Source organism: Phaethon lepturus, unplaced genomic scaffold (genome assembly GCF_000687285.1).
Source record: "Phaethon lepturus isolate BGI_N335 unplaced genomic scaffold, ASM68728v1 scaffold18663, whole genome shotgun sequence".
NCBI lineage: Eukaryota > Metazoa > Chordata > Aves > Phaethontiformes > Phaethontidae > Phaethon > Phaethon lepturus.
Window position 1 is genome coordinate 25,228 of NW_010529942.1, and position 12,066 is coordinate 37,293.

Sequence of the window (12,066 nt, forward strand, 5' to 3'; positions counted from 1 at the left end):
AAGAAAACAAAGAGAATGATATCCCAAAGCCTCAGAAAACCTAACTATCAATTTTGGCCCAGTGGGACAGCATTTATGTTGTCCTGTCGCTCTCTGATGGCAATCTGGCTTCGGGTGACTTCTTTGTGGGTTACGAATGTGGAAACAGACTTAGCAATGCATGCGTGCATAGATTTTTTTTTTTTTGTGCTGCTGAAAAATCTCTGCAGCACCACAGAAGATATTTCAAACGAAGTCATTTTTCCACAGAACAATTCATCACGACGGATTTGTCCCTATAAGAGTCCAGAACTGATGGAAGTGTAATGAATCTGGCAGCCACATGAATTCCACTTGTGTACATTTCAGCACATCCTTTTTTTTTTCCATTTCTCTCAGCTCTTCCCTGAAATTCTGTTTTCAGAATGGGTGGAAACTGTCACAGGTTATCAGTATGTAGGTAATAAATACAATAATTAAGCGCAGTGTTGGTCAAAGGGTTATTTTGTTCAAATCATGTAGGATCAGCAGTTGCTCTTGACGGCTGTAGTTTTAAGTGAGTGGAGGCGCATAACAAATACAATTCTTGGTTTTTCTGAGCAATGTAAAAATACACAAAATTAACCACAGCCTTTTTCTGACAATTTAAAGCATTGCTTTTTTTGACTGCATTAGTTCCAACTTTTCAACTAAAATTCTTGATATTTCAGAGGTATGCACACACAAGCCGGTACCTTTCTGTCCCTGGCTAGAAGAAGTGTCTTGTAACTGTCACAGATTTATATGACAAACCTTACGTTATTCCTTAGCTGAGCACTGATTAGCACTCTCACAAATCTAAAATATGTCTCCTGTTCATCCTGGATTCTTCCCTAAGGTTTTATACGGGTTTCTTTGCAATGACATCAATAGCCATACTATTTTAAAATATAATTACAATCAGAAAGGTAATTAAGTAAATACTGTGAACTTTACTAGTTAGCTCTGCTCCCTGTGTGTCCCTTTGAGCCATGTCTGTTAACTCGTTGACAGATGAGCGCTCCCACTGTTGGGAGCGGAGCTGGCTCCCAAACACACCCGTAGCTTTTAGCACCGCGTCTTCCCCCCGACGCCTATCAGTTCAGTTCTGCGTAAAAGAGCCAAAGCGGGAGGCAAGAACCGAGTCAAAAAAAGTTGCTGTCACGACGTGGGAGCCATGGACCCTTCTGGCTCCACTCCCACCTCGGCTCTGCCTACCCACAGCTCCCTCCGTTCCCTGCCGCCGTTCCACAGCTCTGCTCGCAGCCCGCAGGGAGCTGCTGAGTCGCCTTATAAGGCTTTTTTCTCCTTTCCTCCTCCCTCCCCTGTTTTCTCTGTGTGACAGAAACCGAATGGTTCCACTGCATTTTGGGTCTTCCTCTGTTGGAGAAGGCCAGGAAAGTTTGTCCTTAAAACAAGTAAATGGGAAACTCCAAGAACTTCTGCAGTGGCTGTTCTGACTCCTAATGACCCGTTGAAGAAATACTGTTTTGTGGATGACACAGTATTCAGTAGCTATCAATTTTTTTAATCTCTAATTGGCAAAACAGCCGACAGCAGTTACTGTATCATTTTCTCAATTTGTGAAATTGAAAGCAATCTTCATTAATCTAAAAAAGCAGCTGGCAAGCTGGAAAAACCAGCATTCTCATTCTTTGCTGGTATACCTTCAGCTCGATACACAGAAAATGTTGGCCCTGATCCTGGTCAGGATTGCTTTAAGTTTTATACTGGCACTGTTCCATTGCTTCCAGGGAAGTAATTTTTAATGCTTGTCTAATAGCATTTAATAATGATTTAAGTCCATCCTTATTAAATTTATCTGACTGTGTGTTAAATGCCTTCCTAGAAAATTAAAACAGGTTTGAATAGCTTCCAATGAGAGGAATATGGTTGATTACACTTGATCATGTCTATTTTTCCTCATATGGATATTGCACTTTTTATGTAGCAGTGAGCATTAGATGGGCAGAAAACAAGGTTCTTGTACTAATCATGAACTTTAGTAAAGAATTGCACATGCCAAAAAAATACCTGTTAACACAGAATACCTCTGCTTCCAGTGGCCAAGTGAAAGAACTCAAATCCAGGGATGAAAAATTCCAGGTACCTCAATTAGCAGATAATTTTGAAACAACCCTTAGTCTGGCAGTTTTCATCTCACTTGACTGGAGTGAAAGCTTTGCTGTCTGCAATAATTGCATACGCTTACCTGCTGCCTTCCTGAGGGATACACTGCTCGACATCCACTGAAAGAGAGGCCATAGCAGATACCGTTTCTGTCTCCTCCCTCTCTTGTTTCTGAGACTCAGCCAGAGCACAATCCACTGGCACAGAGTATGGCTCCACTGACTTCCAGTACTTGCCTAAGGAAAACACACATAATAATTTATGGGAATTTTAGCTAGCATGGTGGTACAAGCACAGTAATCACTTAGTTCAACACTGGGTGATTATAATTTAAAATCACTGCGGTGTAAGCAGTACAGTTGAAATTTCAGACTGCAGTGAGGAGGTATATTTCTGAACCTAAGAATGCCAAGTTGGAAAGCGCTTTCATTCCAAGGGCCGTGTCACACCCTTCCCCAGAAGGTAATAAACTGGAGGAGTAACACACAGGCTAATGAACTCATACTGTCAGACAAGCTATTGGCTTTATCTCCGCAAGGTGAAGGGAGTTCAGGGCAGGGTTAATACCTAGGAGCTCTGATATGGCAGACAGTTGATGCATATACAGCAAACAGGACTAGAAAAACGAACATTGTTGCACAAAGTGCTCACACAGCACTGTCTTGAAAAGGAAAAAAGTCAGAAATGCCAGCTCGGACTGAAGTGATGTTGCCAGAACAATCAGGTTTGTTAGTCCTGGATGTTCTTTCTCCTCCAACCTCAGGGCGTATACTAGAACAATAATTTATTTAAAACTTTCATATATGAACTGGCTGTTGCTGGAAAGCTGCCAGATATCATAAGGAATAGAGATTTCTGGTTTGCTGTGTAAAAACACAGCAGTGGATTAAAAGCATGAGTATTCTCAGCTTTCTGCCTGCAGCAGCAGAGACAGTAAGCAGCTTCTCGAGCAACACGAACAGTAATGGCAGGTGACTCACCACCAATATATAAAATAGTCTGCGACTGCAGTGCTGTTAAGAAACAGAGGTGCATTAGTGGTAACCAGGTGAACAAGTAAGAATTTACATATGTATTTCTTACGGTCCAGTAATCCACTGAGCACTCACTAATTGCCACGTGGATGACACCTGGAAATTAGGAGCTTTGGGAAAGCTGAGAGCTCTGGACCAGAGCTTATTCAGTGTTTAGCAAGAAGCTTCCAGCAGCTGCTGCAGAGGTTGGGTCAGGGTACTTATCTGGGAATTAGATGGAGGGTTTCAACAGCTGTGAAAGAGAGGGGATCAAGTAGGAGACTTTTCCGAGGGCTCAAAGGAGGATTTTGGCAGCTGGGCAGCGGGCTGAGTCGAGGTGCTTATCCGGAGGGTAGCTGGAGGCTTTGACAGCTGTGAGGCCAGACCAGCAGTGGTGCTGCCTGTGCTGCACGAAGGCTGCTGAAAACTCCCTCGCTGGTAACACAGCTCTCAACACAGTTTCAGGCTTTCGAAAGATAAACTTTTCCCTCCAGTGAGAAAGCAGCTGTCAATAAAGCCTGAAAATGTCTTTATTCAAAAACATCATTGCGAGATGAAAGCCCAAGTCAATGTGTAAGAACAACCAGCGAGCATGGCCAGCGTGTTTCTTTGAACTCTAATAGTGTGCACGTTTGAGTAGTTAGCAGAATCTTTAAATAACGGGGACCTTCTGGGGATAAAATGTAAAGTGTATTAAGTATCCTACAAAGTTGAGATTAAGTGTTAGGAGGTTGGCTTTGCTCCAAAGGCATGAAAGACACAGCTAAAAAGTTATGTACATAACAGTAGGCTGAATGATTGGAGCCTGGCAAATTTTATAAAAACAAGACAAAAATATTCTCTATTATTACTGTGCTCAGAGACCATATTCTCTATTCATTAAAAAAATACACTAAAAACAAACAAAAAAGTTATATGAGCATTCCACAATGTTCTCACAGATCATATGTGCAAAAGTCAGTCTTTGCAATATACACCCAATTCAAACCCTATAATTTATGAGCTAAATGTTCGCAGGGTGGGTGGGGTTTTTGTTGCAGAAACAGATGTGCAAGAAAATCAAATCTGTTGGCATGGGAATAATACCCCCTCTTGCCTATAAAAGAAATGAACCCATGTTCACTGCTGGAGTTTTCAAGGGCTCTTATTCATAAAATAAAATATTAGTAACCAGCTACCACTGTGTTGCTCTCCTGCAGCAACAATAAAACAGCATCAGTGAGGATTGCTACATCGCAGTCGTTCATTCACACACAGGCTCGCACACCAGCTGCCCCCTGAATCCTGACTTTCTTGTAACACTAAAACTCAGGGCCAATTCAAGCGTATTAGCGGGCTCTCTGTGCCCATTTAACCGCCCTTCGCTCCCAAGCGATCCGTGATTTTCCTCGTTTCCCTGCATCGCGTATTGTGTTATGAGAGGGGCTTCGGCCATCGCGAGGGAGAGCAGAGGCAGGCGGGGAGCAGGTGGCAGCACCGATGCTGCAGCGGAGGGTCCTGGAGGAGGGGAGCGCATGGCAGGCTGTTTGTGGCTTGTGGGAGGAAATTTTAAAGCAGTGCCAATTAGGAATAGCATCCAGGTAGCAGCGGGTACCTCGTGCAAAAGAGGGCTCTCTGGTGCTTGTGAAAAAGCAGTGGCAGATTTTTCTCTAAAGTTGGAAAGCTGTACCTTACAAACACCTGTGGTAAGCAGAACAGCTTTGCAAGCTTCTTGTTATAAAGAACACCATTTATAAGTTGTGCACAAAACGTACAGGGCTTGCATGTGTGCTCAACCAAAAGATTTGCAGGCAAAGTCTCGTGGAACGGAGAGGCAATCACAGCACGCAGCTGCGAAGGAGCTGTGTTAGAAACACGAGGTATGCTGTGGATTGACAATTAAAGGAGCTCAAAAAGATCTGCCTCAAACTGCTCACATCTCTGAAAATGTAATTTCTACTGTGCTGTACTGGAATGTGAAGTTCTACTGGTGCTGTTACATTCATTGAGAAGAACTCGGTGGAGCTCAGGGGAAAGAATGAAGCATACTGCTGGTTTCATTCATACAAAACTTGAAGAGCAACCACGGCTTGCAAGAGCAAACAATGAAACCAAATCAATCTTCTAGGTATGCTTTAGCTTTCAGCATGAAAATGTGCTTAAGTCTCCCTCAAAGATTTGTTGGAGCACTGATCATTACCGGGAAATAATAAAAGTGATGTTTCTGTGACTGTTACAGGCATTTGTGATTGCCTTTCACAGGTAGATTTGGACATGCCGTACCATGGCTTGCTTGAAAAAAAACAGTTTGGGGGTGGTATTCAAGCTAGTGAAGAGGATTGTTTAGAAATAGCATATTACATGGGTGTGGGACTACTACTTCCAAATGTATTACATTTCCAAAGGAGCTTTGGATCACTGTCACAAACAAAACATTTATACAAATTCCATTCTAGTTAGAAAAAAGTTGTTTCCTCTCATTGTCTAACTAAGTATTGTATCTTCAATTTTTTGCAGCAAACACAGAGAAGGGATTTTTTTTGTCTAAAATACTGCTAGTATTTGTTATCAAAGTTGGATCACAGAAATAGACTCAATATACATGCAAGCAATCATCCAAACAAATAGGGCTTTCTCAGCATCTCTTGAGGTGCTACCCCACAGCCTAATGCTTTTCAGCCTGCATAACTCCCTGTAATATTCAACATCTACTTGCTTCTCTTAATTCCCTCTAAATATGCATCCTCCATAAAGCCGCACTAAACTTCTTCAGTGGCCCTTTCTGTCATCCAGGCATACTCCTCTCTAACACTTGGTCTCTCTCCAGACAAAATAATGTATGCATAACCTTTTAGGTAATAGCTGCAAGAAAAAATAGAATATTGTGTGTAAATAACTCCAAACTCTGAGCAGCCCGACTTAGGTTCCGGAAGAATAGCCCACTGGACTGCCGTGACCATACCAGCTCAGCTCAAACCTAACCTTGTTCTGAACAAGCAAAGTTAAGCCACTCTGCAGAGCTCTGAACTGTGTTTTTAGACACACACACTATATTTGTTCCTAAAACCATTGCCTTCTTTCTGAACTGCGGTGATTTGTGTGCATTTCTAGTAAGGCACTATGCCTTTCTGGAGCCAATATTAATTTTTTTTTCTCAGTTCACCCTTTTTTGCTTCAGATCCTTTTTCATTAAATACATGTCTTATTTCAAACAGAACTGAATATTCTTTCTTAATGTCTGTGGCCTGTGTGCAGCTTTCTGTCCTTATTATCATTTGCAAATCTGCTCTATCTTGCATAGTACATGAATAGTACATGAATGTCTTTAACTTGCTGATTCCTTCCAGATCATTAACAGGGAATTTTAAGGAAGATACTAACTCATGAGCTACCCTAGGACATACCACCCAGAAAAAACAACTAACTGGAATTTGTCATATACAGCTGATTTACTTAGAGCATTTACATATCTGAGTGACTACTGTATATGAGGGATGAATTATATGCCTACAATGAATTTTAATTGTCACTTCACAGCTAAAATCATATTGATTATTACTGCATGATCAATGGATAATACATGGCGTCCCTTTTAAAAACTGCATTTATTTTATACAGATGAATCCCCATTATTTGTGATTCATCTAACATGAAACAAAACATTTGTTATCCATTTGTTATTGTTAAGGAGCCAGCAAACAGCGGAAGTCAGGAAGCTCCCACTGCCTTGGTAAAATGGCAGAGAGCAGAAGATTAGAGAATTTAAGGGAAGTCTGCTCAGTTGGATTAAGGCAACTGATGGCAAAGAAGAAATTTTTCTGTGAGACCAAATTCCCTAAAAAAGCATCTGGGTAGTAAAAGGTTGGAGTCAGGGCACGAAAGTGAAGCAATCAAGTACCCTCTGCATCAGAAACACAATAAAATCACATATTTGTTAACATTGTTCCATGGATCAGTGCCCATTTTCTGCTTTTGAACTTTATCACAAGCTCCTATACATCTCAAAGCAAGTAACTTTAAAGGGGCTGCACAAACAGAATCTGAAGAAACTGTTTGTTAGAGCTCTAATTTACCTCTCTGTTCCCGTTTCTCACTGACAAACATCTATTATTTCATTCAAGCTGCTGTGGAATGGAAAGAATTGGGAATAATCAGGAATTGGAAAGCTCTAAATAATTTCAATGGGTTATTTTTTCCGGGCTAAATACACAGCAGAAACTAAGAGATGTCAAAGAAAGAAAAATAAAAGCATATATATATACACACTAAACACGGCTTATTGGTTTACACATAAAACATTTGCCCTCTCTTTTCTCTGAAACAATAGTTTAATGTCTATGACATTAATTAATAATAACAAATACCCCAAACCCACCAACCCAAACTGAGAAACATACTTTGAATTTCAGTGGTCTTTTTTAAAGAAGCTATTGCATTCATATTGGGGATTTGGTGCACAATATCTTCCGGGAGAGGCTCCAGCTGCAAGAATAGAATAGAATAATATAAATTTTCAATAAGCCACAGGGAAGTAAAACAAACTGAAACAATCTAATCCTCAGGAAAAGCTCAGCCCAAGAACTGGTTAACATTTTGCTGGTATCAGTTCTAAAAGTATAGCCATGATTTTGTTTTCTCTTTTCCAGCCATGTAATTGAATTCCAAGGGGCTTTTCTATTGGCTGCAAGACTAATCTATGGAGTCTCTGAAGCAGGTGCATGTCTGTGTATTATTCATTAAAAAAATGCTAGTTATTTGTGTAATTTTTGTAGGTTCCTCACAAACCAAATTCCACTGCGTCTGTATACGCAGCTGGGCACTCCAAACAAAACCTTGCTGAAGCCACACTGGAATCGAAGTGTGCGCTCTATTATCTTTATTTTTCTGGTGTTATTACATCTAACCATCTTACGCATTTTAAGATTTATAGGGGAAAACCATAAAACACAGCTGCTTTTACTAGCTTTGCATTAATTTCAAATAAAGTAGTAGATAAAAAATGGTTATGCAGATCAGCAGTAAGAGTTCTCTAAGTAAGTTTTTTACAGTGAGCTGCATTTTAATTAACCGGTTTTAATTGTATGTTCTTTGAGTAGGGCTGCATCATAGTAAATTAGCAGAAAGATGGGTTCAGCTACTGCACAGTTACTATTGTTGCTTTGCAATGGATAGACCAAGCAAACTGTGTTCTGAAATGCATTCACATGTGCTTTTTTGTCCACCTTCCATACGTTTTCTCCCAGAAAAAGGGTAAAAGGTCATCTGGGCTAAATGCCTCTTCTTGTACTGTAATAACTATATTCTTCTTGAACGATGCTTAGAGTCCAGCCAGTTTTTCGCTTCCTACATAGGCTGCTAAGGCTGCTTCCTGCAGAGCCAGTAGTAGCAACTGCTTCAAGGTAGGCAAGGAAGAGTGATATCAATACCAATCTCTCTTCTCTAAAGCTAAGGAAGTTTGACCATCGTTGACAGGAGACATCTGTACTGCAGACAAAACTCCTTTCTTAAGCGTGCCTGGGTCTACTTTAAACTAGGTCAAGTGAAGCCCACCCAAGTAGCTTCCTCTGTGAAGTTAATAGTTCAGTAGCCATCATATATTGTCCTCCGGATTGCTACCGCTGCATTGCTACCTACTAACTAGATAAAATCAGCTTTGATCCAAGTACACAAAGTGGGAAGTAACTGCAGTGTAGATACACCCTTAGTGGTTCTATTTTAAGCAAGCTCAGCTACAAATCCCAGAACTTCTGGGACCTTACCATTATGATCAGTAGTGAATGCCTGTCAGTGATAAAGACATTGCAAATATCACCATTCTTTAGGAGTCCCGGTAACTAAAGTGAATAGGGCTGTTCATGTCATTATTTCCTTAGAATCCCATATGGGATTGCAGCTGGAAGATTTCCTTGTGGCTACAAACAATAGCACTTTTTTTTTTTTTTTTTTTTTTTAAAAAAAAATAGCATAAATCACTCCATTCTGGGCAGTGAGCAAGTGTTCATAGAAGTGCTGGTAGGATCTGACTGGGTCCCAACTCTACTTGGCTACTGAGGAGGCCAAATTGCAAAGGAAGATTGTTGCTGTTTAATACATATAATGGATTAGAATAAAGAGAGCAATTACAATAAAAATAATATTTACAGATACATTTGCAATTCTTAAATGGCATTTACTTCACCATCTTCATAGATTACTCTATTTGGTAAGTCTTGCTGGTACCTGGGGGAAAAATGCATATTTATGAAAATGCCCACCAACAGATCAAGCTTCACAGATTTTAGAACAATAATCAGTATAATAATCTTAATAATCCATACCTTGGGTTATGTAGATAAACAGCACTTGCTTTTATCACTTGTTATTTTCTGTTTAAAGCAATCTATTATTTGTCCAGGAAGAGGACAAAATCCTGAAGTTTTGTTTGGTCGTATTGGGCGCAGGAACACAGAAGGAGAAGTGAACAGTAAGTTAAGGTTCTGTTTTGACAATTTCCTAATTCCTAAGGCTTTGACAACCAATTCAGTCCGCTGAAGTAGGACAAAATAACTCCAGGCTATAACAGTAGGAATAATAGTACAAGGTATGAAATTGCCAGACTGCAAGATCTGAGAGCTGTGTCTTGCTTTTCCCTTTGAGTACCTTGAGATCCTCCCTGCAGACCTCTTGTACTAATTACTAAGCTGGGGGCAACTGATGCAGAGATAGATAAAGGAGATTTCCTATTAAAAGGTGAATATTTTGTTGCCTTCTTCAGAGCTGGATTTTTGTGGGAGCCAAAAAAATGTCTTGATTTTTCCTAATATATCAATGACACCTCTTTATTTATCAATACAGAAATAAACTGTTTAACGAGTAGGCTATATTTGAACATTAGACGTATCAGATTAATATTTAGAAATGGCAGATGTGTTTTTAGAAATCGGGATAAGATGATGAATTATTAAAGAAAAGAAGAAAAAGTGTCAGACATCCAACAATTATGCCAACCCTTACTCCATCTGTTATCTCTACTAACAGATCTGTAAGTGACATGAATATAATAGTTGTGTTTGATCATTTCCTTAACAAGTTTTTCCACGAAACTTTCATGTTGTACCCCAAGCTCAGCTTCTGCTCCAGAGCTGTTCTACCTCCTCACCCTTAGGGATAGCCAGGCAGAACCTGGATCCTCTTCCATATCAGGGAAACCTTACTGGGTTCCAGAAGTAAGTTCATTACATCATATACCCTATTCAGCCCAAATGCAGTACCGTTACAAAAACACTGTAGAAATAAAGCCAGTGGGTCATGGCAGCTATTTCTATATACTTTGAAATGAGACTGCATTCAAAAGAATGATTTCTGTTGGCAGTTATCCACTGGTTGGATACAACTGTATAGACATAGGGGTGTCCCTGGAAAATATCAGCAGTTAGGCCCAACAGTGAACAAAAGAAATTACTCTACACCTGGCATATATGGCACCATCACCTTCCCTCCTACACTTATTGGCATTCAGATCATGAAGTCTATTAAATCTGGAGGCTAACAGAAAGGAAGCTGAAAAGAGCACTGGAAATACACTGTCAGAAAAGAAATCTTTCAGAGACGAACAGCTCAAGTCAGTGCAGAAATAACCAAACCACTAGAGAGACAGTTTGGACCAGACACAAAGGGTCACATTTTCAAAGCTTTTACATGGTTGAATTGGGCTTTTGTGCCGAAAGTAGCAGATGAAAGTAGAAACTGTGTCCACTAATCATTTTCAAAGTAGGAAAAACAATGTAAATGGGCAAAAATCACTTGGGCCGCCAAAATCTGCCACAGGCATATCAACAACTGTTTGAAGAAGGAATTAACGATGGAAATTGCATGTGCCCAGAAGGTGATCTGAAATGACCCTTGGGAATGAAGAGAGAATCTGAAACTACAGCAGTCTGTACTGAAAATCTAGAAAATCTAGCAATACCTGCATTGTCCTTAGCACTGTCACGTTTTAAAGCACCAAGATTAGCTTCAGTGAAGGTTATTGCACAGTGCAGTTACAGATAACTGAAAAGTGAGGCAATTGCAAACACAAGGTAAGGAGCATGGAGAGTCCTGACAGAAGCAGAAGGGGAGAAGACAGGCAGGATCCCCAAGGAAGCCCAGGTTGCTGGAAGAAGCGCTACAACCTCCCTTTCCCAGATAAACTGTGCAAAAAGCATATCAGCACCAAGACTTGTTGCTCTTAGGGTTGCCTATGATTACAGAGGACTAAGTTCAAAGGTCTCACAGGTCCTCTGCATTCTTGTATTAGCAATCTTCTCAAAGTTTCTGTACTTTCTGTTTATATATAAGCACTTTAGGCAGGGGTTTTTTTGTGATCCATTGTTACAATGCGGTACATAAGTGAGTCAGTTTTCAGTAGGGAATAGGTTCAAAGGCACAACGGGTCATTAGCACCTACCAGTCCCCGAAAAACAAGGAATGCCTTGGACAGATGTAACTTTGGAATCAGAATATTCTCCGCTTCCTTGGCCAAACCACTTCCGGACTAACACTGTCCACCTTGGGGACTTTGATGTCACCATGCTGACCTCTGGCACATACATTGCTCCAGTTTCCTACTCCACCTAATTCTCTATTTCTGGATCAATTTCTGGACTCCGGGTTTATGCAAGCAGCAGCTGACAGGTGGCTTAGACTCAGTGTTAATTATTTTCTAGTATTAGACTCAGATTAACAATGAGGATGTAAGATTGTGACCAAGTTTACCATGCAATTTAAAATTGATCTCAGGCCATATTCACTTCCATGAATATTTCTATTTTGGAGAGAGAAACACTTTACCTGTTCTGGCAAATAACCCCTTTTTAACACAGTCCAGGCCCTCTTGGCAGAGCTCACTGCCTAGCTGGCAAGAAGCCCCAGATTCACACTGAATTCCACAAAGGAGAAAAACGCCAACTTTTCATCATCAGCAGGA

The 12,066-nt window shown here is 40.5% G+C and overlaps 1 protein-coding gene across 1 annotated transcript in view; it reads right to left on the reverse strand.

The window, feature by feature from the left end:
* The window catches only part of LOC104618497 (histone deacetylase 5-like), a gene marked incomplete at its 5' end in the record, with an annotated part of 98,825 nt that overhangs the window by 8,497 nt on the left and 78,262 nt on the right, over nt 1-12,066 (reverse strand). Inside the window, 2 exons of the mRNA XM_010284112.1 lie at nt 2,210-2,363; nt 7,517-7,601. Coding sequence (XP_010282414.1) covers nt 2,210-2,363; nt 7,517-7,601 — 239 coding nt within the window. The remainder of the gene's footprint in view (nt 1-2,209; nt 2,364-7,516; nt 7,602-12,066) is intronic.